This window comes from Gobius niger (genome assembly GCF_951799975.1).
Source record: "Gobius niger genome assembly, chromosome: 21".
NCBI lineage: Eukaryota > Metazoa > Chordata > Actinopteri > Gobiiformes > Gobiidae > Gobius > Gobius niger.
This window is the reverse complement of record NC_136872.1, coordinates 1,623,035-1,650,364: the sequence shown is the minus strand read 5'-3', so window position 1 is coordinate 1,650,364 and position 27,330 is coordinate 1,623,035. Positions and strand designations below refer to the sequence as shown.

Below are 27,330 nucleotides of genomic sequence, written 5' to 3'. Positions count from 1 at the left end.
TGCACAGATTAGGACACTCAAATAAACTCTCTGCAAGAGGTGCACTGATGTTTGAAGGGCAGATGGTCACCTTGTTCTTTTTCGCCCACTATGCAACCCGCAGTAATACAGAAAGTGAGGAGGAAAAAGAGAAAATTAAAATATTAATAAGCAAAGTAAACAAAATCAAAGAAAAAAAAACAATAGATCAATCAATTAATAATGGAGCAGTGTTGGTTGACATCAATAGTACTGAAATAATACCTTGTTTTTAAATGAACAAATATACATATATAATAAATACTAGGCCCTCTTTTGTTTTGTTGTTGTTCATTCATACACTCAGACATACCATTGTCCTGCTTGTTTTTTTGTTGTTGTTCTTAACGGCCACCACCCCCACACATTCAAACGTCTATCTACCTATCTCATGTATTGTGAAGATGATGTAAACATTTCTATTTCTTTTGTCACTTGGTGTTATCTAAATTAAAAAAAAGGAAAAAGACAAAAAGTTGCGGGTAGAAGATACTGACGTAGGATGTGAATCCTTCAGCAGAGGAGACCAGTGTGCTCGTAGTTTTTTTTTTAATTTTATCCAGAGCTCAAGTGTTTGTTATTTGTAGGAGTAATATTTGTGCCGACTAGACTTGGACTGAGGTTTACCATGTTGTACTGAAAACGACCACTTCCGTCACATGTTCTGACTCCTGGTGTAGCTTGGTGTCATCAGAGGTCAGGACAGGTCTGTGTGGGCCTGTTTATGTTACACTGGCCGACAAAAGACACACGACAAATTCCAAATTCACAACATTTTTATTAAAGTTGCATAAAAGTGTAACAAAATTGGACCAAGACCTGTTGTTGATATTGCTACATTTGTTGGTTCGAATCCGTCTCAAAAAACACCGTTGTTTTGGCGAATGCAGTTTAGCTCATGTATTTAGAGTCAACAAAACATTGTTTTTTCTTTTTTCTTTCTTTTTTTTTTACAAAATGTCCCTAAAGATAAAAACAGACTTTTTTTGTAACAGTCGAAGGAGTGATCCAGTGCCGGATTCATAAGGGTAAAAATCCACTCAGATCCCGGAGCTGATACAGTTTGCGGCGACACGCTTCCAGAGGTGGCTATTACTCAGTTCCATTTACTCAAGTAACTTCAAAGGAAATGCACTTGTGAGACTTCGGACAGATCTACTGAGCCTGATTGATCATTAGAAAAGGTTTTGTGTCTGTTGAGACTGACAGACAGTATCCTCACTGCACAGTCCCGGGTAGTGAGGATAGCTGCTGCGCTCGCTGTTATCACGAGGAACATCTTACGAGATGTTTCACTCCAGTATGAAGTTCTGAGTAAATGTAGTTTTGGATGACTCTACTCTGCATGTTTGGCCACAGAAGGCGAGTCCAGCCGCACTCATCTATATTTGACTGACAGTTTGTGGTACCCTATATTCCAACAGGCCTGACCACAATGGCTGCCACAGCATTCACTGGTTTCTCTAAACAGAACTGCTTTATCCAAGCAGATGAGGCCCAATATTGTTGACTCTGTGATACAGACGACTCCTACTCTTCAGGAAGAGCCTGCTAGCCACGCCCCAAAAAGACATTAACAGGGGTACATGAGTTCAAGGCTTTAAATGTCATGAAAAAGCTTTAGATTTGATTCAAACTGGCACTAAATCTAAAGTTATTGGAAAATGTTGACATTGCTGAACAATTTTCACAAGGATTATCCAAATGACCAAAATGATGGTCTGACTCTAAAACATGTTATTGACATGACATTTTTTGCTGAAAAGTTTCTTTCCTCGGTTTGATTGAATGTTTCCAAATCTTAAGAAATGAATTTTTGCGTATTTAAAATGGCATTAGAAGCCATTAAATTTGCTTCTGCCTGTAGAAACCCTGATTAAGAAGTTATATTACCAAACTTTTGAAAATGTGAAATTCACAGATTTGATCAATCTCCTTCATGTCAGGGTATTTTGTACCAAATGTTCTAATTCTGTGATAAAGTCAGAACAAAACATGGTGAACTTGTAATAATGGATGTGAGGTCTAGTGTCAGCATAATTATCACAATCTGACTCTTCCAATGATACTTGGACTATGTTCTTCTGCCTAATGTGGCACTTGGATCACAATATGAACAATAAAATGGGCTTCCTCTGCTTCACTATATCAAGGCCTACATAGTAAACACTTCTAAGGAAAAACATCCAAATAATCTCACTTCCAGGTACAAAAAGAGAAAAAGAAGTCCCTCTGCAGATGTCTCGTCACAAGTGGCAGTTTCCCGTGTGGTTTGTCTCCTGTTTTTTTTTTTCTTTTTGGTTTGTGAGACGTAAATAAACACCTAAGGCAACATCAGTTTAGACAGAAAAGAAATGGGTGTGAAAGCTGAAGAAGAGAGGAAGGGCTGGTGTCTGTTTGTCTGGAATCCGATTGGCTCTGGCATTGGAGAGATCAACCAAAAATAACGTCGCAAAGTCACGTAGCACTATAGGTCGCTGATGATATTCTCCCCTTTGTTACAATTTGAGGCCAATGAAGCGGCCATTTTACCATGGAGCCTGGTCAGTATGTTTTTTATTCAATCCTTCACTGTGACCTTTTGTGAAGGAACAATGTACAGTGACAATCGTGGAGAGACCAAGAGATTTCTACGAAGGGCACTCGAGGAGTTCTTATCATGGATGTTAGTAGGAACATTAAATAATCTGCAATCAAATTCAACTAGAATGTAAAATACTACCAAATAAAATGAGGAGAGAGAATTTTCCAACTTCAAAACTGAACTTAATGCCTGCAATTATTTGGGATTTGCATCCGATTTTTTTTAAAACTGATCTGGGAGAACAGGATGAACCGTACCGCCACCAGAGCCAACCAGCGCTTCACATTCAACCGTTAAAAAAAGTTCTCCGTCGCTCCAAAGTGCCAAAAATAACATAGCAAACAATGCCACTGTACAAAAATAAATTTAAATTCACTGACCCCAGAAATTCAAACGTAAGCAGGTCCATGGATCAGTTTCACACACAAAAAAAGATTTTGGAAGTTACTATTATGTCACGGTGTAAAGAGTGACTGTTGGGGCGCATGGTTTGTGGGGGGGGGGAGAAGGGCAGGTTTTGGGGCAGCAGGACGTCAGCAGAAGAGCCCTGAGAGGAGGAACGACCAGAGGCATCACTTCTTCTGAGGCGTGGACAGCTTCTGCATCCCTCGGATTTTGTCCAGCAACGCAGCGATGAAGTCCTGTCAGAGGAAGAACACGGTGACGTTTGAGCCGAACATTCTAGGTCAGGAATCGCCACACTTTTCTAATGCCATGAGCTTTTACGCCATTCACCAAAAGGTTTCCATTGCTTTCAGCGTGTGGAGAACAAAAAACCAAAGCATCTAAAATCATGAAGAGTACAGTAAAGTAATGGAAACGCTTTGTTTGTGCATTGTTTGATTCTCACTAAAGGCATTTATTTATGAATGAACACACATGGAATTGTGATGAACTACTGCTTTGCTTCAGACATGTTCACAGACTTCACAGACTGTTTAACCATTTAAGGCCAATGTCAAGAATAAGGGAATTTAAAATGGAAAACATAATATTTCTGATTTAGTTCGCCCTCTTTTGTTTCCTACATAATACCATCCAAAGAGCCATTTTGCCCCCACATTTTACCTTTTTTAAGCGCTGTCTGTATGTGACGGCCTATTTTCGCCTAAATTAAACGGTGAACTATGCAGGCCTATTTGTGTATGTTAGTACAAAAACAAGTCCATTTCAGTAAAGCTCTCGTCCTCTGGGGTTCCTACCAGCCACTGATCACCTGAACATACAAGAAAAACCTACATCAGCTCCGGGTCTAAAACAAATGTAAATATTATAATTAATAATAAAAAATAAAAATAATTCTTTCGTCAAGGCCAAAGGGAGCTACTATCTGCGCCACCATCGTCTCAAATATACATAAAGGCGACATCTAAACCCGGAACTATCAGAAAACATAATATATCTAACTATGAGTGACATTTATGGATAAAAACACACTTTATTTTCACAATGTTAATACTGATGGCACATTTTATGTCTATTTTGCTGATGGAACAATATATCTATATATATCTATGTGGGTAAGGCTGTCCCGAAAATTACCATATGGACTTATTGTTCAGTAAATGGGTCAGAGCTGTGGGAATTCTGAATGAAGCAGCAACCTAAACAGAAATGGACTGAGCTGTAATATTTGTTTCTGTTTTATTTTTCTACATTTCCTTTTCTTATGTATTTTTCTTCTGGGCATGTGTGTATTGTCCCTCGTCTTATGTTTTATGTGTCAGTGAGCCAAAGATGAATTTCTACCTCGGTAGACAATAAAAATCTATTCTATTCTATTTTGTTCTGTTCGTTCTTTTCTGTTCTATGACAATGGGTTTTGGCTCAATTTATCGCCAGTACATTTATTTGCATTTTCCTCCATTTTTCTCACGTAATACTTTATTTTTGTGTCTCATTGTGTTTCATGTTTCAAAGAATGCAGTACAGAGTGGCGCTCTCTCTGCTGAAATATATGTGCTTTTAATGTGATTGAGTAATTATCCCCCCTTCTGCTTTTTTTTTGACAAGATGTTGATAGGCGCACTGAGCGACCCGCACATCACTATTGCATGCCATGTTTGAGCTCCTGGAGGAACATGATTCATAAGTATCTGCTGTAGTATCCCACACAGCAGCCCCCACATGGCAATGTCCCTGAAAATCTTTCAAAAGTCCAAAGCCAACAAGAGCAATTGATCAAAAACACTTGAATATACAGTATCAAATATTCATAAAAACTTACCTCAGTAGGTTTGAAACAATCAACAAGCAGGTCCTGCAACACAGCAAGACAAAGTGTTGTTAAGAGCAGGTGTTGTGTGTCAAATACAGGAACCAGGAAGTCAGAGGCTAAATCCGGATGTGCGGGATGAGCAAGAAATGCATCTAGGCAACAGCTTGTTTTACTCAACAGTTTGATCATAGAGTCATCTGTGTAGTGCAGCTATAAAGCAGTACTAAGTAACTTGTTTACCTTGATAAATCCTTTCCGTAGTCCCTCTGGGGGTAATACAAGTGTTAATGGGATGATTGGGGGTCTTTCATCTCCCCTGGTGTCTCTGGGCATAAAACCATGATTGCAACTTCCCTGCACTGGGTCGGAGTCACCAATACGAATGGAACCACAAAGAAGAAGCTAACGGGCAAAGCTAACTGCGAGCTAGCACCACTTAAACAGTATTTACAGCCAAGTTTGAGATCTCCATTGTGTAATTGCATGAACAATATCCCTCTGTCCCTTTGTCTTTTCTGTCAGCGTAGTATTTACTCTCACGGACAATTAATGAGTAAAAAACCGTAACATGCTGCGACACCTGCAGTGGCGCTTATGGCCTCTAGGGGCATGAATTACTTAGTACTGCTTTACGTAGAAAGTGAAAATGGTGGGGACATTGCTGACATTAGTACCTTGACTCTTGCAGCTCGCTCGATGTCACTGGGCATGTCCAGCAGCTCGTCCACGTCGATCTCCAGTTCTGGAATGGCCTCCTCCTGAAAAACACACACGACCGGGTCAGTCCAGCTCCCGAAGAACATTAGTCGTGGCATCATCGGCAACATCAAGGGCTTTTGTTTCAATTCAATTCAATTCAATTTCTTCAAGTCCAGACTTTATTTTGTTGAGAATGCAGTCAGTCAGATAAGAGTTTTGAAAACTGCCTCTGTTTGACCACTAGTAGGCGCTACATGACAGATAAAAACATCCAAAGAGAAGTGAAGAAAATGTCTCCAGCTTTACTTTTGGTGCACTTTATTCTCAGCTACAGTTCATTACAGTTCTTTACTTCCTAAAGAACAACAGACTTTTATTCAGTAAATGTCATTTTGTTTCATTCAAGTTTTAGTCAAACATTTTTTTTTTTTCTAGTCGACAAAAATTGCATTTCGACAACTAAATGTACAATGTATTTACTCAACTTTACAAGAATATGATATATATTCTTTTCTTTATGGTTCCTTTGGTATGAGGCGCTTTCAAACTGCCACATGTTTTAGACCCTTATTTTCATTTTAATGAAGATGTTTTTTCTTTATTTTGGTCATAGTTTTATATGTTTTATAGTTTCACATGTCTGTAATAATCAGGTGAAAGACTTAGCTTTATTATGATTTAATTATTATTAATGCACTCACACACGACTCCTGTTGCCACAACTGCTCCGAGGTAGACAAACAGAATAACAGCTGTCAATCCTCCAATCACCACCGATCACTCACCACGAGCGAGGTCGGGGGGTCAAAGGAACACAATAGTGTTCTGATGAGCCACTGCCGCCTCAATCACTTCAATTCAAGACTCAAGGGCGACAAAGGTGGCACAGCAGTTAGTACTCTGGGCTCAAAGCAAGAAGCTCCGGGTTAGATTTAGCATGTTTTTCCACATATGGGCGCTAAAACAAGTACAATAGGGTCCCTTCTAAAGCCTCTGAAAGAGCGATTCCTCAATCACAGTTGGACTTTCCTGGTTAACTAAAGGCCACATGTTAGACTCCCTTCCCTTCAAACAAAAAGCCTTCCAAAATGAGTTTGGAGCCAGTGAAGCTCAGAGCTGAAGTGGAGGCAGCTGAAGCAGTGAAAGGAGGGGAGGAGGTCCGGAAGGAGTCCCCCAGACCAGAGACTCTGGCAGAGGGGGGTTTCCTGCAGGGATCACAGCTACACCACAACAGCTGCTCTGAGCTGCCTCTGAGCACATGGAACTGAGAAACTACAGCCACTACAGTGCACATTTCATGAACATCTTAGTGAAATACACACCGCTAAACAACAGATTCACATGCATTTGCAATGGTCTTAACTACGGCAAGTGCAATAGGACATAAGGAGTGAGTGACAGGACAGAGGACTGTGAGCGGAGCAGAACCAGGACAAAACCACTCAATGGCCCACTTTATATACACTTATTTAAACATTAAGAAAACTGTTATTATATGTAACAATGTGTGACTATGAATGATATTAAATAATGAAGTACTGTCACTGAACCCTGTCTGTAGGAAACAGGAAATAAAAGTTTATCCTGACTAGGAGTGTTGTCCTTTCTTTCATTTCTAAAGTGACACCTTGCCTTCCCAAATAAACTCATCAGTCTAGTTTGTGTTTTGCTTTTGAAGAAACAAAGCCACGGCTTATCCACTATCCAAACAAGCTGACTGTGGAGAGGAGCTGAATGATGCTACTTTCCATTTCAAAATGTTCATCATCAAATACCTGAGGGTTAGGGTTAGCCTTAAGCCATGTCAAATACAGTTGAATTTAATTAGTTTCAAATACGGTTTAAGAAGGTCATGTAAAGGTCATGCAGCTGAGTCTGCTGTGCACCAATGATTTTACCTGCAACTCTGACCAGCCAAACCAAGATACAAAACAAAATGTTAAAACTCAATAAAAGACTGGTAAAAGATAGTCATGAGGACGTTACAAACTCTAAATGAATTCATTTTTCTTAAAAAGAAGAGTTTTTGCTGCACCTTTTTGCAGATGGCGTCAGTGTTAGACTCAAAGCGCAAGTCCTTGTCAATAATAGTCCTGAGGTACTTGTATTCGGAGACTACTTCAACCGGTTTTCCCTGGATCACAGTGTTGGTGCCACTAGGGGGCGCCTTGCGGAAATCTATCAACATGTCCTTGGTCTTTGACACATTTATAGACAAATGAAACTGTTCGCACCAACCAATAAAATCATCAGCGATGGGTCCATGGGCGCTCTCGCTGTTTGTTAAAAGACTCACAAGTGCCGTCATGCACAAGCTTAATATTGAAGGTGCAGTTACGCGAAAGACCTGAGGTGGCAGTAGTGAGTATAAAAATGACCAACTTGCATCTAGTGCCTTTAAGGTGAACGGTTTGAAGCAGATCTCAATCAATTTTACCCAGAACTCCCCCGAATCAGCCCAACAATGGCTGGCATTATTAAAATGTTATATTGAAAAAAGCCAGTCTTTTGAACGGATCCCAAAGACTCAGCTCCCACAAAACAGCCATAGATCCAATCACTAATAAGCCAGTCCATAGCGTAACGCTCATCCCTGTCGACACTTGGTTCATACTGACCCACAAAGAGAATCGCTTTACCCTTCTGTGTTATATCTACCTGAATGATTGAGATCAATCTTTGTTGGAATATACAACATTAACATTATAAACCAACGAAAAAGCTACACAAGCACATGTCATGATTTTCAGTGGTGTGTTAAGAAACCTTAAAATGGTTAAAACTGTCCTCTCAGCAAATTCACTAAAGCAACAAACACTAAAAACTCAAGCCAATCCCAGCCTATTCATTTCCATTTTGTTTCTCCTTAAAGGAATAGGCCACCGTTTTTACATACTAAGATATGTTCTTAGCTCACTTTAGTCGAGTTAATATATCCCCGTCTGGTCTTTGTCCGCGCGCTCTGGCACGCAAACGGAGCACATACGCAGCCTCTCCCACATGTCACATAGCTCCGAAAAAGCTCACGATAGAAGCTACCAAGCTCTTCCACGTGTTCCCTATTTAAATAAAGTTACGTGAAGTGTTTTCATGCGAAGTATATTTACCCAGAAATGTAGCATGTCGATTTTATAAGCAGATAAAAAGGGGGACTATATTGTGAGGCGTAATGATACGAGGAGCACAGCGTCCGCGTAGTAACTCCTAAAGACTTCCCCCCGCTCACTTCCGTCAATAACCTTTAGGAGTTACTGCGCGGACGTTTTACTCCTCGTATCATTACGCCTCACAATATAGTCCCCCTTTTTATTTGCTTATAAAATCGACATGCTACATTTCTGGGTAAATATACTTCGCATGAAAACACTTCACGTAACTTTATTTAAATAGGGAACACGTGGAAGAGCTTGGTAGCTTCTATCGTGAGCTTTTTCGGAGCTATGTGACATGTGGGAGAGGCTGCGTATGTGCTCCGTTTGCGTGACAGAGCGCACGGACAAAGACCAGACGGGGATATATTAACACGTCTAAAGTGAGGTAAGAACATATCTTAGTATGTAAAAACGGTGGCCTATTCCTTTAAAAAGGGAAAAACTGTAGATGTTGCTCCTGTGCATGGGCTACACTTTCATTATAGAACTGTGTTCATTTCATGCCAGTGCTCTTTTGTACTTGATATTTATTGTTTCAAATATTGTTTAGTGTTTTCCATTTGTAGCACTCTAGCAGATTGCTGTTTGATGGCAGAAGGTAATTCAGGATTGAATTTATGATTAACATTAAAGGGGGGGTATTATGCAAAATCGACTTTTTCAAGCTTTACATCATGTTATTAAGTCATTCCCTCATTAAAACCATGCCTGAAGTGTTGCCTTAGCACATTCACGTATTTTCGAGTAATCTGTAGAAACTCTGATGGCGGCCATTTTAGGGATAAAACGCCTGATTCCTTCAGGATACGCCTCCGACCTTTCGTCACCAGCCGAGTAACCAACCACTGCTCCTCAGCAGAACCCCCTCCCCGCAGTGTCTAGCCCTAAGATGTAAACAGAGTCATCATGGAGGTTTAGCTTCATGTGTTGTGAACCGGAGTTACAGCAGACTTTTACAAAGACACACATCAGTGTTTCTGTTACCTAAACACCCAGGATTAAAACCGGTGACAAGAACACTTATTTCAGTGTCTGGTTCTGCCTTGATGATGCACAGAGCCTCCGGAGAAAGCTAATGCTAAGCTAAACCTCGAGTCATCACGTGAAAACGAGAAATATGCACAAATAAAGTCAATAAAACCACCACACACATAAAGAACCGTTTAACAATGATCACACACGGAGCCAGGATTGTTGATTTGGAAGTTTATTGCTCACATTTCATCTACAATGGGTCATAGCCGAGTGGTTTTCTCCCGGAGCTAACAAGCTAGCCGCGATAAGCTAACGGGAAAATTCACTGAATACAAGCAGCATATTATGCATCGAAAACGTCACTAAAACAGGCGACTGCTTGAAGCAGCCTTTATGATGATCACACACTGAGCCGGGCTTGTTGATTTCGTAGTTTACTGCTCACATTTCATCTACAGTGAGTCGTAGCCGAGTGGTTTTCTCCCGGAGCTAAGGCACTATTAGCCACGACAAGCTAACAACCTTCACCTTCACAACATTCATTGAAAACAGGCAGCATACTGCGCACAAATAACGTCAATAAAGCAGCAACTACTTGAAGCAGCCTTTACGATGATCACACAATGAGCCTGGCTTTACACATTTGTGGTCTATTACAGACTTTTCATCAACAATGAGCTGTAGTCGATTATAACAAGCTAACGGGGTAACCTCGAAAAACCATTGTCCACCTGCACAGATAATGTCCGTCTTTGAATCGTATGGGCTCCTGCAGATCCTGGTGTCGTCCATGGGGGTATAGTTAGAGATCCATAGGGCATGGCAGATGCAAAGAGAGAGCCTCCAAACAGCAGTTATTTTTCAGGCAAGAGCCCCTTCCAAGCGTCCGGTGTGGAAGGTTTGTCTCCAAATAATATCCTGTGTGGCCATTGTTCACAAAGTGATAAACAGTAGCTCCTTTCCAACAATAAAAATTAAAATGCACCGATCGTAGTTTCAATACTGTTGAGACAACGAGCGCAGTGTTGTTGTGATGCCACAGACAGCGTGTGGAGGGGGCGTGTCGGAAAGGGTCAGAGGTTCTTAAAGAGACAGAGGCCTATTTCAAGTCATTTGCTACCGCCATTTTGAAAGAGCAATTTTATACAAGGCAGTTATTCTAATTTACTGCATTGACAGACCAACAGAAGGTTTCGTCATCATTGTAGTGTGATATAGACTGGTGCTATGTGGCTGAAAAAAGCATAATACCCCCTCTTTAATAATATTAATGAACCTCTTTTATATAGACACTTTCTATTGCATTAGTCATTCAGTCCTTATAGGTTGGTGGCAGGCTGCTTTAGCCACAGCTGCCCTAGGGTAGACTAATGAAGTGAGACTGGCAGTCTGCACAACATGTCACTGACAGGCTCAAACACACAGGGAACCTTCTGCTTACAAACCTCGACCATCTGAGCCACAGTTGCCACAGTCTGTGTGTTTGTTTAATGACTCACAGTTTCAGACCTAATGTCCCACTGCAGCCTTCACGCGTGTGCAGTCTTTGTGTGGGGCAGGAAACATGTGCTGTAATTGTCTATAATTAGGACACGAGTGGAGGTTCATTTAGAGCCAACATGAGCAGATGTGCGGATCCAAATCACAGCTGACGCCTCCAAAAGATTCTCTTTGTCGGAGCTGAAGAATAAGTGTGTGTCAAATGTTTCATGGCTAACAATCAGTTGGTTTGGTGTTGTGTTTAAAGGAGCCGTACGATGCAATGTCAACCTTTTAACCATAATGTTCCCTCGTCCAAAACACACCTGGAGAAGTATTTTACTGGTCCATAAATAATGATTTGTGATTTTGTCCTTTCATTTGTTTATCAAAGTTCCCCAAGCTTTAGTCAGTGCAGACGTTCAGTTTTAACCGGAGGATATTCACATTCAAGGAAAAGAATTACAGCTCCTTAACATCCTGTCAGCGTCAACACGGCCGCTGCACCCGCTCAACCTCAACCGGCGCCTTGCCCTGCCCCAGCTGCCACAGCCACCGGCCACAGGAGCCCCGAACGGGCCGCTACCTCCGCCCCACCGCCACCGCTACATCCACCTCAGCGTCCGTGCCTCCGCCTCGCCCTCCGCGGCCCCTTTTCTCCCTGGTGGGAGACTCCATCATAAGGTACTGTAGATTTTTAAATTCCAAAACCCACTGTCTTCCCGGAGCTACTGTCAGCAAATTACTCAATAAACTACCGGACATTCTCCAAGCAGCGCCCGCCACAATCACAACAATAATCATCCACGTCGGCACAATGACACTTCTCTCCATCAGTCAGAGATCACAAAGACTGAGTTTAGACTCTTGTTTGACTTTTTATCCCGTTGTGGAAAAACAGTTTTTTATCTCTGGCCCTCTCCCCACGCTGGGTCATGGGGATGTTCGTTTTAGCAGGATTCAGGCACTTCATTCTTGGCTCAAATACTTCACCTCCACATACAACTATGGCTACATTGACAATTTTACACTATTCTGGTTCCGCTCCTCCTGCTATAACCCTGACGGACGTCACATCAACCCACTTGGAAATCGGATTTTAACAGCCAACATAGTGTATGCTATTCATTCCCACAACAACTATTGACTGCCTGCATCCTCCCAACCTGACACCCCTCCCAAGCCCACCACACCTTTGTCCCTCCCTCTTAGAACCCCCTGCTCTCCACCCCAGCAAACTGTCCCAGTTAGCACCAGCCCTCGCCCCTACTGTCACTCAACCTTCCCGTTTTATACCCAACTCACTTCTGATTTTAGCTGTAATTCACATTATAATGGACTTTCTGTACATAATTCACCCATCCCTGTCATTATCAGCAGAGAGCGGACTAAATATGTACAATCCATAAAACATAACACAAATAATCTTAAGCAGTTAACAAAAGTCTCATTACCACAAAACCATTCACTTAGTCATCCCTCAGTCACCTTAAACATGGCACTTTTTAATGTCCGCTCTCTGCTGAACAAGACTTTTATTATGAATGACCTGATTTTAGATCATAAACTTGACTGTTTGTTTTTAACAGAAACATGGCTGGGTGCAGATGCTGCAGTTGTTCTCAAAGAGGTCTCACCACCTAATTTTAACTTCACTTATTCTACAAGGAGTGGCAAAAAGAGAGGCGGCACTGCTCTGGTAAATTCTATGACCCTTGCTGCCAAGCCGGTTTTATTTGATGATTTTACCAGCTTTGAATACAGTGCCATTGTTTTTAGCAGCCCTGAAATTTTATGTGTTACAATCTACAGACCTCCAAAAAATATAAATAATTTTAGCCGGTGATTTTAATTTACATGTAGATAATATTTTATGGAAAAATGAGGAACTCATAAAACCAAAAAGAAATTGCAGGGTGCTAGAAAGAAAATGGAGGAAAAATAAAATTACAATCAATTACCAAATTTACGCCGAGCAGTTGAAAACATGAAATAAGACAGTTAGAAAAATCCGTGTACCTTTCGATCATTAGTTATTCCGTTTCAAAATAAAATCAGAAAAACTAATTATGTGGTTGTTTTATTGTATTTCCATTTTCTAAATTAAATTGGAAAGGCAAAAAATTCTAGATAAAATATCGACCCATTTCTTTGCTCTGCAGTGGAAACAAACACTGCTAAAACAACTTCCGTTATTTTGTTCACTTCTGCTTCGGTTTGATTTGCTACTGGAAATGATGAGTAACTTTTTCTCTGCCTCTCTCTCCCTCGCGCAAGAGGGAAACAAAAACAAACTTAAGCAAAAGAGGTCGAGCTTCAACGCATCTCCTCTGTAACCGTTGTTTATTATGTCATTATGACTTTTATTTCTCAAACTCGTTGCTGCTCACTTTGAGCTCCTGCTGCAGCAGCAGCCGAGGTGACCGGGGCGGAGGAGGAGGAGGCAGTGCGCGGTGATGTCGCTTCGGAGGCGGCCAAGAGCGGAGCTGAGCGAACAGGTGCAGATGTGAGTGTCGGGGCTCCTGCACCCGCCTCACTCACGGACTCCACACGCCTTTTTCTCTCCCATGGCCCGGGAGAGCTGGTGCCTGGAGCGTTCGGGAGCTCTCTCTCTCTCTCTCTGTTTCCCCAGAGCCGCGCTCTAAAACCCTTTCCCGTCGTGCATTCCCAAACTGTCCCTCTGCCACTCCTCTCTCCGTCCACCCCACTTCAGCAGTGACTTTTGTTTTGCAAAGTAATCATGCACAACTAAAGTGACGAAGAGGAATAAAAAAATATATAATAACGCACATACCCGTCGCTATGGGCGGGCCATAGGGGGCCGTGCCCGTCCCCCAAGATGCTTGTGCCCCCCAGACACAGATGTGTTGCAGTCTACGTGATACGCAGGTATACGCCGTATAACCACGAGAAGCCACTACAAACTGGGCAAAGATAGGCTACGTATCACTGTTACTTTTGCGCTTTCTGCCTGATTAGAAACCAGCCCAAACTCCACAACAAGTAACTATTTCCTCCCCTGACACCGAGAGAGGGCAGTTCATCCCTCTCTCTCTATCTCTGGCACGGTTCCCTCTAAGCTGCGCTCGTGCGCAATTGCGCACGGCTCCCGTACTGTCTGGGCACAAAATAAAATATAGCTGATATGATAGAGGAGTATTAACGATCATCCTCCGCCCTGAGAGTTCACGATGTCGCGGGGGGGGGGGGGGGGGGGGGGGGGGGGGGGGGCGCATTATTCTGCACAGATGCGAGGCCCAGCTCATTCAGCTTTTGAAAAGGACCTCACTCTCATGAATTCAAGTTTGAGTAGAAGGATGTGTTGATGATGAGGTTCAACTCAGAGAAACGCCACCTGCAACTGTACTGACGTTTCCGCCAGGAGGACTGTTGCAGCTGTAGTTGGTCTGGTCATATTTGCTGTTGATTATGTTTAATGTAATGATCAGTGTGCGCCAGGGCTACGTGAATACCATGTGAAAAATATGTACTTAATAGTAAATGTGCCCCCCGTGGATTTCATATGCCCCCCTTAAGACTGACGTCTGGCGACGGGACTGATAACGCGTGTGTCCCATGGATCTATTATAATAAACGGTGTGTCCTCTCCTCCCGGCGCCTGCAGCTGCATTTCCCCGTGTTCGCGCTGCTTTCCACCGGCTTCAGTGTCGCTGCCACAGGGCCAGGACTGCACGACTCGCAAAAAATATCAAACATGTTTGAAAACCTTGCGATCGTGCGATTTTCACTCGTACGTTCGTCGTGAGCAGCTCTTCGTGGCTCGTAGCCCCCTGTCCACTGCACGACAGAGACGCACAGTGTCTGCCCAGCTTTTTAAGGTTGTTTTCCAAGCAGAATCTCCTCACGGATATTTCTGAGCAACCATTCCCTCCGTGGTAATATAAAGCATCTCTGATCTCTGCATGTGTTGCCCAAGTTTTAAAAAGTATATGCATAAAACTTTCCAAACAAGTGTAGGGGCGGCTCTGAGCTGAGGTCTCTCCTCACTTCCGGTGTCGAAAACAATAATAAAACGAAATAATAGTAACGTCATAATTTTGGAGGGAATTAAAAACAACTAGAACCAAAACAAACACATTGACATTGACGTATTCAAGATTTCTTTTTCTAATTCAAGTTTAGAAAGGGAAAAAAACAAAAAAACAAATGGAAATGTTGTTTTTCTGATTTTATTTTGAAACGGAATAACTAATGATCGAAAGGTACACGGATTTAGAAAAATCCGTGTACCCTTCGATCATTAGTTATTCCGTTTCAAAATAAAATCAGAAAAACAACATTTCCATTTGTTTTTTGTTTTTTTTCCTTTCTAAGCTTGAATTAAAAAAATAAATCTTGTATACGTTAATGTCAATGTGTTTGTTTTGGCTCTAGTTGTTTTAAATTCCCCCCAAAATTATGACGTTACTATTATTTTGTTTTATTATTGTTTGCGACACCGGAAGTGAGGAGAGACCTCAGCTCAGAGCCGCTCCTACACTTGTTTGGAAAGTTTTATGCATATACTTTTTAAAAATTGGGCAACACATGCAGAGATCAGAGATGCTTTATATTACCACGGAGGGAATGGTTGCTCAGAAATATCCGTGAGGAGATTCTGCTTGGAAAACAACCTTAAAAAGCTGGGCAGACACTGTGCGTCTCCATGCCCGTTGCTATGGGCGGGCCATAGGGGGCCGTGCCCGTCCCCCAAGATGCTTATGCCCCCCCAGACACAGATGTGGTGTCGTCTACGTGATACGCAGGTATACGCCGTATAACCACGAGAAGCCACTACAAATTGGGCAAAGATAGGCTACGTATCACTCATTTGCGCAGTGTTACTTTTGCGCTTTCTGCCCGATTAGACCAGCCCAAACTCCACAACAAGTAACTATTTCCTCCCCTGACACGGAGAGAGGGGACCAGCGGCATTTCACCCCTCTCTCTCTTTCTCTGGCACGGTTCCCTCTAGCTGCGCTCGTGCGCAATTGCGCTCGGCTCTCGTGTTGTCTGGGCACAAAATAAAATATAGCTGATATGATAGAGGAGTATTAACGATCATCCTCCGCTCTGAGAGTCCACGATGTCGGCCTCTTTACGCTCATGTCCCCCTTACCGGCTCGGGAGAGGCAAAGGCAGTGACAGGTGCTCGTGTGTGTTTTACTACAAAGCGCTGAAGTCCACCGAAAAGACCCCGCGTTCCAAGTGTGCGTTTTACACTCAGACACTGGAGCTTTCAGTGAAGACTGAGAGAGACTGAAAAGTGGACGCGGCCACAGCACTGACCGAGCCAGATTCATGGTCCAAAAACGGTGGCGCGAGTGTGGGGGGGAGTGTGGGGGGAGTGTGGGGGTGCAGGCGCTCGTTCTCCAGCCCCAGAGTCCGGTCGTTTCCACGCTCAGAAACGTGTTTTCGTTGCATCGGCGCAGTATTCTGCACAGACGCAAGGCCCAGCTCATTCAGCTGCTTTTGAAAACGACCTCACTCTCATAAATTCAAGTTTGAGTAGAAGGATGTGTTGATGAGGAGGTTCAACTCGGAGAAACGCCACCTGCAACATACTGACGTTTCCGCCACGGACTGAAAAGTCCTAATGACATAATAAACAACGGTTACAGAGGAGATCGCGTTGAAGCTCGACCTCTTTTGCTTAAGTTTGTTTTTGTTTCCCTCTTGCGCGAGGGAGAGAGAGGCAGAGAAAAAGTTATTCATCATTTCCAGTAGCAAATCAAACCGAAGCAGAAGTGAACAAAATAACGGAAGTTGTTTTAGCAGTGTTTGTTTCCACTGCATAGCAAAGAAATGGGTCAATATTTTATTTTTAATTTTTTGCCTTTCCAATTTAATTTTGAAAATGGAAATACAATAAAACAACCACATAATTAGTTTTTCGATGATCGAAGGGTACACGGATTTAGAAACTAAAAATAATACAAAGGTTCTTTTTTCAACCATTGACAACCCTCTTCACCATGATCCCAAAGCTTTCCGTGAAACTCCATCAGATTCCCTTTGTTAGGCATTTGCAGACCACTTCAGGGGGAAGATAGACACTATCAGATGTAATATTTTATCTACCCAAAGGAACACGGTTTTAAATACATCTGATTGTCAATTTGTTCCAGAGGAAACACTGGACAGTTTGGTCCTGGTTAATGCTGAGACGCTTGATAAAGTTTTCTCCTCAGTGAGGCCCACCACATGTCTTTTAGACCCAGTCCCCACGCCATTTTTTAAAACATTTTATGGATCTTTTAAAGACGAGCTTCTAAACATGATGAATTGCTCTCTTCAGACGGGGGTCTTCCCTGCTGCCTTTAAAGGGGCGGTGGTGAGGCCCCTGTTGAAGAAGAGCAAATTGGATTTTAATGATTTTAACAATTTTAGACCGGTATCCAACTTAGAAAAACTTGTTTTTACCGAACTCAGTGATTTTATAAATGCACATAATGTCCTTGAGAAATTCCAGTCTGGCTTCAGGGTAAACCACAGCACCGAGACCGCCCTCTTAAAGATTTTAACTGACTTTAGATTAAATTATGATTCTAAAAAGTTGACAGTGTTGGTTCTTCTGGATCTGAGCGCTGCCTTTGATACAGTCGACCACACTATTCTTTTAACTCGTTTAAAACACATCGGCCTCTCTGGTGCTGAACACAAATGGTTTACTTCCTACCTCACAAACAGGACGTTCATGGTAAGTGTTCTCCTCTAAGGTCCATAAAATTACATGTGGTGTGCCCTGGGGTTCAATTTTTTTTTTTATTTTGCTTTTTAATCGGTATATGCTCCCTCTTGGTGATGTCATCAGGAGACATGGAGTCAACTTTCACAGTTATGCTGATGATACACAGTTATACATCTCCATGTCTCCTGATGACACCGGGCCAATAGATGCACTTTTTAACTGCATTTTAGTTATTAAATCCTTGATGGCAGAAAAGTTTTAGTCATCGGTCCTGAGGCCCAGAGAGAGAGACTTTTACCCAAACTACAGTCACTGTCTATGAATCCTCCCTCACAGGTGAAGAACCTGGGCGTGATTTTTGACTCTGAACTGACTTTTATTCCACACATTAAGAATATCACAAAGATCGGTTTTTACCATCTAAAGAACATAGCCAGAGTCGCCCCATTCTCTCTCGGGCCAACACGGAGACGCTCATGCATGCTTTTATCACCAGTCGTATCCACTACTGTAATGCCCTGCTTTCTGGGCTTCACAAAAAGAGTATCTCAGGTTCGCAACTTTTACAAAACTCAGCAGCTCGTGTCCTGACGAAGACCAGGAGGCGGGACCACATTACACCGGTTTAAGAATCGCTGCATTGGCTCCCCGTGTGTTTCAGGGTCGATTTTAAGGTTCTTTTAATGGTTTTTAAATGTCTTAATGGTCTTTGTCCTTCTTATCTTTCAGAACTGCTTTTACCTTATGAACCCTCACAGCCCCTTCGCTCCTCCTCAGGGGTCTCCTAGTTATTCCTAAAGTCAACAAAAAGACTCATGGTGAGGCGTCTTTCCAATATTGCGGCCCTCGCCTCTGGAACGACCTGCCGGAGGAGCTCAGGGCTGCGTTCATGTTTTTAAGAGCAGGCTCAAGACCCACCTTTTTAGCTTTGCCTTTAACTGATATTTATTTTTGCTAGGGCTATTTATTATTTTTTATCAGCACCTTATAATTAATTAAATTGACATTTAATTGTTATTAATATTCATTTTGTATTTATGTATTTTACCCCATTGGTCTTTTTTTTAATTGTCCTATTATTCGATTTTATTTACATACTTTTATTTATTTTAACAATTTTTATGCTCTTCCAGTTTCCTCTGGAGGAGCCCTCTGCCTCGGGAGCGGTGATTGGCTGTGGCTGCTGGGGGGCTGTCTTGTGGGTGTCTCGATGGAGGTGTGGCGTTTCCACCGTGCCTTGTCCAGCCACCCTGTGTTGGTCCCTGATGCAGACGCTCCTTGGATGGTGTTTCCTTACCTGGTTTATCTGTACCCAGCCTTATCTTAGCCTTTTGTCCAGAGTCTCCACTGTTTTACCTTGAGTGTGTGTTGTGTGCTTGTGTGATGTGTCTCTGGGGAGGTGGGTGGGGGGAGTGTGAATGCGACAATATGTTAGTGGAAGGAGGTGGGTGTGAGAGAATGTTTTTAAATCTGTAAAGCACTTTGTGTTACATGACATGTATGAAAAGCGCTATATAAATAAAATTGATTTGATTTGATTTAATGAATCTGTTTCTTTTTCAGGGGCTCGAAAGTAATGGAACAGAAACGGAAACATCATCATGAACCACCACATTGCTTCACCATGTTCTAATCCATGTTTAGCTTTTTGGTTCATCAAAACACTGTGAGTAACCGCAGAGATGAAGTCTTAAAACATCTGGACGATATAACTAAAGAAGCAAAGATCTTGAGGAGCAAATCCAGGACCTGGTGATGTCCATGGGCTCCAACGCCAGACTCAACATGTTCAACATCGCACCGACAATAGACATTTTAGAAAAGGTTTTAGGACTTGAAAAATGTGTTTAAAGTGTTTAAAACTGATTTATTTGTGTAACCTGGGATTTACCGTATTTGTCCAACCTCTTGAAATAAACCTCAAAGTCTGTCCTTGCTTCACAAATCAATGTGTTCCTTTTCATGGCCTCTTGGTATTCACCGCTCAGAGCGCAGGCTGAGCAAATCACAACTGCCCTTAGACCATCTCGTCCCGATCCACGGGACTAAACTGCAGAGACAGGAGGACGAACCCAGATATTCCATATCAAATGTATATTCATCAAAAATACCAACATTTTGGTCTAAAACATGTTCAGCTGCAGTTTTGACTGATATTTACCACATTTTGTTGCTCAAAAGTTTCCCATTTTGTCCAAATCTCTTCCCTCTGTTTGATGAAATGTAATATCCATCCATCCATCCATCCATTTTCTTCCGCTTTATCCGGGGCCGGGTCGCGGGGGCAGCAGTCTCAGCAGAGATGCCCAAACTTCCCGATCCACACACACCTCCTCCAGCTGTTCTGGGGGACCCCGAGGCGACACCAGGCCAGCTCGGAGACATAGTCCCACCACCGTGTCCTGGGTCTTCCACGAGGCCTTGTCCCACTAAATGTAATATGTAATATGTAATAATGGAGTATGTGCAGATTTTTTTCTGCATTTGTGGCATTAAAATGGCCTTAAATTTGATCTGCTTCTGTCTGGTGACTCTTCCTCCACACTGAAACATCTGTCACAGAGAGATGATGAATCCAGGGTTTGAAGAGGACAGTATTTTAGGTTGTGGCCGATACAAAGAAGAGCTTTAGGAAAGAACAGACTCATTCCATGTTTGTGTCCATCTGTATATTCACCTAGTGTGTCCAATAGTACAGTATTACATGAGTCTGGATTTAAGAGTCTTGGTCAGCGTCTGTCACTATCCGTCCCGCCATTTATTTGAAAGAGTACGAGCAGAATTTAGGTATGTTTTGACATGATGATATGGTCCTCACACTTTTTGTATGAATCGGGTTCAAATGCATGTTTTATGGTTTAAAAACATAGATAATTAATTATTTATCCATCCATCCATTTTCTTCCACTTTTCCGTTGCCAGGTCCATTGCACCAGCCCCTACGGCGCCTCCTGCTGGGTGGGTCCACAGAAGGACGGCCTCACGATGCAAACCGGGCCTCATGGGTCTCTCATAAGGAGCTTCAGAACTGCTCTTTGTCTGACCCGTCACCTAGGGCCTGTTTGCCATGGGAGACCCTACCAGGGGCACGAAGCTCCCAGGATCATTCAGGTGCTCAAACCCCTCCACCACGTTAAGGTGGCGGTTCCAGGAGGGGTCATTCATTCTTTATTCAAGCAAAAAAATATACTATTAAATATATTAACAGTATACTGAATTCAAATCATTTTTAATTGTTTAGTTTAATTGCATCATGCATTATATTTGCCCCTTAGGTTAAAGTGGAACGCAGACGCTGTGAGGCCACCGTTTGAGTGAAAGTGCGGCTTATCTGTGATTAAAATAAGAATGCACACATAGACCGATTACACGGATTAACATTATGTCACTTCTGGCACGTCCTCAGGACCTGGGCTGTTGCCATTCACTCTTTAAGTGGCTTATTCTGCTTTTTCAGGCACATTCACACTACACTTTATTAAACTGGCCTAATCTGCCCGGATCATGGCTCCACGGTGCCCAAGTGTGCCACGGCAGGCTTCTCTACCAAGGACCAGTCAAATATGTTTGAAGAGGGATTGTTATGTGGATGAGTGGCCCATGAGGCGAGTGAACATGAAGCAGCAAACTTTGTATCAATGCAGACTCACAGGGTATGAGTGATACATAGTAGTTTAACGCGTATGTAGTGAGTGAATGATTCATGACTGCAGGGCTGAAAGGTTTAATGCTATGGAATGTGGATTGCAACTGGAATCGTCTTAACTGTCTGTAGTTATACGTTTGTTAAGTGTGACACCACACACAACAATAAGCTACTTCTGGGTCCAAACTGTTGAGAGTTCCATAGATAGTGCTTTTCTACCTTTATCAGGCCCAAAGCGCTTTACCCATTCACACTCTCATTCATACACCAGTGTACGCAGACACTAGAGGCAATAACAACAGATAACAACTGTTTTACACCTTTACACCTTCATTATGTATGGAAAAAAATATTTGATGATTAATGCCAGAAATGCATTACTAAATAAACTTCATAAAACATCTGATCTTTGCGATCAGATGTTTAAAAGAGCATTGTAGTCGGTTCTAGAGCAGGTGAAAATCAGCTGACACTGATGACATCATCACTTAACAAACGTATTGGTCACGTAACCATTTTCACTGGGTCGTCACTGGACCTTTCCCAGAAAACATTTATTTTAAAATGTGAGTACAGAAGAGCACTAGCACAAGTCTTAACATGACTGTTTCTATTTGGCTTATTTCATTTTTAATCAACAATTATTTGTGAGGAAAATAAAGTATTGACATTATATGGTAATGGTGGGGGAGTTAGGAAACACAGGTCCAAACCAGTCAACCTGACAGGCATCCAGAATGGAATGGGTATGTTACACATGACATGATACTACAGGTACCTGTAGAATGGATGGGTCTTCCAAATTCAGGAAAACAAAGTCAGTGTTTTGAAGTGGTCATTACAAGTTTGGATCTCAACCCGGTTGTAAATGTTTGGGCAGAGCTGAAAAGGCATAGGCACACAAGGTGTCCTACTAATGTGTCTCAGTCACATCAATTCTGTTTGTGAGAAGAAGGAAATCCAAAATGTTTGACCCAAGTTACAAAGTTTAAAGGCAATGTAGTAGTAGTAGTAGTAGTAGCAGTAGCAGTAGCAGTAGCAGTAGCAGTAGCAGTAGCAGCAGTAGCAGTAGCAGTAGCAGCAGCAGCAGCAGCAGCAGCAGCAGCAGCAGCAGCAGCAGCAGCAGCAGCAGCAGCAGCAGCAGCAGTAGCAGCAGCAGTAGCAGCAGCAGTAGCAGTAGTAGTAGCAGTAGTAGTAGTAGTAGTAGTAGTAGTGGTAGAAATGTATTGTCCCCGTGGGGAAATTCATTTACAGTGAGCAAAAATGCACAAGGACAACAACAGACAAATGTAAAGAACAGACACAAAACCACGGCCCATCAACCTCAGTTTAAATGAAGTTAAAAACGTTATCCTTTAAAACCCTCTCTGACAGACCAGCTGTACAGAATAAAAAAGAAACATCTCAAATTGCTACTTCATTATCTTCACATCATCTTTTATTGTTTAATTGGAATGCTACCAAATATGAATGAAATGTATGTAAACTTTTGGCTTTGTAAAAAGTTATATAAAACCATGTAGAAAATTTTATCTCTCATTCTTCTGGTATTTAGCAAATATATATATTTTTTAATTCTATTTGACCTAAAAAAGTAACAGTTAATTCTGGTTTCATGTGAGACAGGGAGAAAATAATGCATATGTCTTTTTATAAAGTGTATGTAAACATCTGGTTCTCACTGTATTTCATGAAAATAAGTATTGAGCTGTAGATAAACTTCTCAAACTGTTCTCAAACATCAAGGTACTTAGTTATTATATTCCATCTTCATCAGCAACAATTAAACACAGCGTTCGCACAGCCTTTCTCCCTCTTCAGCTGCATAAATGCATTCTCCGAATCACAAGCTGCAAAACGCTGCACCTCACATTTACGTCACAAACTGTCTTTAAAGATGTTACAATGAACACAATGATACGCACGTGCAGCCGTGAGCAAAGGCAATAGTTGTTTTTTCTCCGCACTTGTTGTTTGTTACTAGCAGTAAGAATAGTTTACACGAGACACACGTGGAGTTTGTTTATAGCGACTGCAGCGCAGGCAAACATGATTCTTCTGAAGCCTCTTCTGATTGGCCAGCAGCCAAAGGAAGTGAGGCTCGATCATTCTGATTGGTGAACATGTCACTCAAACAGCAGAGGCTCAAAGCAGGAAAAAAACAAACTCAGCCCCTTGAGGTTACATTACGGCAGTAGCTAAAACCTCCCTTTCAGTTGGATAAAGGTTCATTGCAGCACTGCCACTGTCTCCCCATCACACACTGCATCAACTCCACAATCCTCCCCCTCCATACCTGACCATCCTTCATGTATCTCCACTCCTGTTCACTCTCCTCCTGCCCGCCTCGTCACTATGGGGCCCAGCTCTGGAACTCTCCCCCCGGACCTCCGCAACACCCACTCCTACACTTCAAAGAGCCTTCCCAGCGTGACCATGACGGCACTGTCCTTCTGGCACGTATGCTTCTAAATCATGTGTACTGGATGTGTTTGCTGATGAAAGGCCACATCAAGGCGCCTCACAAATCTACAGTATTAGCTTTATCTTAGAGAAATGAAGAGAGAGAGTCTCCACATGTTGACCGGAGTTCATCAAGCTGTGCGCTCCATAAGTGTTCACCTGATGCCCCCTCATAACAGCTCTTTGTCCGGCCTCTGGCTCACACACACCAGGCTCATTGGTATTCACCGCTCAGAGCGCAGGCTGAGCAAATCACAACTGCCCTTCGACCATCTCGTCCCGATCCACGGGACTAAACTGCAGAGACAGGAGGACAAACCCAGATATTGTGTCTGTAGGTGAAACTTTGTGTAGAGAAGTGAGAAAAACACATTTTATTTTATTTATCATTGTTTTTTGCCTCTCCCTGCTTTTGAGTTCAGTATACCATTCTGACAAAATGCTTTTTCTCAGGGTAAAACAGCAGGATCTCCACCGCTAAATCAAGCTTACTCACAAATACTCGACATGCTGTTGCCATGGAAATAACTGCTGGGACAGAGTAGAAAACACACAGCTCCTGTCAACACAGCCACTGTTTTCATCCTCAAATGTATTCTTTTTTATTATCATTATTATTATACATATTAGGTCAATGTTGAGGCGAGCTGCAGACCCGCAAACACAGAGAGAGCAGAAGTCGATCAGTGTAAATGTGCCACAACTGTAGAAACATTTGTGAGACAGAGGGAACCACAGTCTGAGCATCAGTGAGGAACCGAGTCAGAGCAGTGATGTCTGTTTGTAAGTGATTATCGCTATCTGCAAGTTTTCTACCACATACTGTTTAGATCAGGGATCAACCCTCCAGCCCTTTTTGTCACTCTTGTCACATTTTAGACTCTTTGTTCTGAACATTTGAACAGAACCTGCAAACCAGTTAGGTAAATAAGGTAAAGAGTAAGGACCAGGGACGGCTGGTATAAGTGAGCTCGGTGTGCTAAGCACCTCCTGTCATTTTTTTGACAAGAGAAAGAAGGAATTGTATTTTTCATTTTTTATAGTTAATTTTATATAATAACTTTAAAGGGGCTTGAATGCAAGTTGGTCATTTTATACTCACTACTGCCACCTCAGGTCATACGCGTAACTGCAGCTTCTATATTAAGCTCGTGCGTGACGGCACTTCAGACCCCCAGCTTTCTGAGCAACAGTGCAGGATTTTAGAGGCAGTTGTGGTGAACAGGTCTGAGCTCATTCTACACATTAGGCCATTGTTGGATAAATACATCATTTTAACATGTTTAAACTCCGTATAGTCCCTTTAAAATCACTTTTGCCTTGTTGTATGTGTCTGATGCTCTGGGAGTAAGAGTTGTCTGCAATGCTAGTTCTGTGGCTTCTTTTTAGTCAGCAAATGTGTTTGTTAGATCTGATAGTAAAAACAAAACAAAAACAGCACAGTGTGCAACAGCCCCACCTATAGGGCTTACATCACAAGCCGCCACTGATAAGGACAAGTCATTTTCATTAATTTTGTTAAAATATCAATCACGCAATTTCTATAGCACTTCATAACTACACCTTGGCAGACCAAAGTGCTTTTCATAAAAACACAAAATAGAAAACCATGAAATGAAACGCAGGCAAAACAGGACAAAACATCACTCTGCGTTATGGAAGGTCTGTCTAAATAAGTTTAGTTTGGACTTAACCACTCGCAGCTCAGTGTTGGTCCTGACATGGCCTGGACCCGGACCTGGGCACATCCAAAACCATCTGAGGGGAGGAGCGCAGGGCTCTGGGGGGCCGTGGGTGGACAGAAGCTCAGACAGATATGGGAAAGCATGTCCAAACATTTTAAATTCAATTTGAACACGGAGTGGAGCCCGTGGAGGGAGGAGAGGATCGGGGCCATGTGGAGCGTCTGGATGTGTTTATCAAAAGGCTGCAGCTGCGTTTTGCACCAAGTGAAGGCGATGTCGTGAGAACTGCTTGATACCAAAATATAGTGCGTTAAAGTAATCGATGTGTGAATTGATAAAAGCATCTTTGGCCTTTTTGAAGTCACTACGAGATAAAAGGGGTTTGACCTTAGCTATAACAAGCTAAAAGTTAAATTTGACCACAGCATTTAGTGTCGAAGTCCATCTCTGACATGTTACAGCCGTATGAACCATCACGGGCCCTGAGAACTTCAGGGAGGGGCCTCCTGGTGGTTCCCAGAGTCAATAATAAACATGGTGAGGCTGCGTTTCAGTTTCATGCAGCTAAAATCCGGAACAGTCTTCATGAGGATGTGAGACAGGCCTCAACTCTGACAATGTTCAAATCCAGGCTGAAAACAGTTCTATTTGCCCGTGCACATGACTGAAAGTATTATATCTGCACTCCAGCCTTTTACTGTAATTCATTCATTTTATGTTGATGTTTTATTGATTTTATCGGTTTTCTTGTAATTCTATGCAACTGTGAGGCACTTTGAATTGCCTTGTGTATGAATTGTGCTCTACAAATGAACTTGCCTTGCATTAACTTGTCAAATTTCAGCTCGCTATCAAACATCAGACCTAGATTTTTGACAGCCTGACTGATCGGGCAGCTCAAAGGATTAGTGGGCAGGACAATGTGCAAATCAGAGCTAAAAATAATGCGCTGGCTTTTACTCTCATTTAAATGTAGGAAGTGTTTTAAGTCCAACAGGCTGATTCTCCAGGATAAACCGCTCCTAAGTCACATAGTTAAACAAGCATAAGGAGCTCTCTGATGTTTTTGTTATGTCAAAGTACACAGTAAATGTTGTAGAGTAAATTTGACTCTGTTCAGACTGTATTTGGTCCCACTCTTCAGAGTAATTGTGAGTTTACTCTCTTCAAAGTAAAACTTCAGATTAGACAGTCAGACACCATGAGTGACAGTAACGTGACACTTACAATGTGCTCTTTGTTTTCAGTATAAAGTGCTGAGGCCACACTTCAGTCTGTCACAGACCGACAGGTGAAGAAGGAAGTCATGCAAGTTTTGCATTAGGCAGAGCTTCTGGGACTTCATCAGCAAATAAAAACCTTAAATGGTAACGTTCAAAGGCCTGTTAATAATTTGTAATAACGAGACAAACATACAAAATACTTTTTTTTTTTACCTTTAATTTGTGTGTAGTTATTACAAGGTGGACCATGACTGACGTGGACAGGTCCATGTTACGGAGACTGCACTCGAGGCTCAGTCCACTCTCTCCAAATTAAAACTGTGGATACCACAGTCCTGTCCACGTCTGCTGTGTCCACCATGACTCAGAGGAACAGGGACACAAATGACTCTACATCAGATACAATACTAGAGCTTTTTTTCTTTTTTTTTTTCAAACCGTTTTGTTATTTCTTTAAATCTAATTGTTATGAATAACTGCTTGATTTTCAATATTTA

General features: G+C 42.2%; 1 protein-coding gene across 1 annotated transcript in view; it reads right to left on the bottom strand.

Moving 5' to 3' along the window:
* Positions 1-3,085: 3,085 nt before the first annotated feature.
* The window catches only part of ppp1r14bb (protein phosphatase 1, regulatory (inhibitor) subunit 14Bb), a 33,360-nt gene continuing 9,115 nt past the window's right edge, over positions 3,086-27,330 (bottom strand). The window contains exons 2-4 of the mRNA XM_079579669.1: positions 5,495-5,578; positions 4,830-4,862; positions 3,086-3,243 (exon numbers count right to left, since the gene is read on the bottom strand). Of these exons, the coding sequence (XP_079435795.1) occupies positions 3,175-3,243; positions 4,830-4,862; positions 5,495-5,578 (186 nt within the window). The 3' untranslated portion in view covers positions 3,086-3,174. The remainder of the gene's footprint in view (positions 3,244-4,829; positions 4,863-5,494; positions 5,579-27,330) is intronic.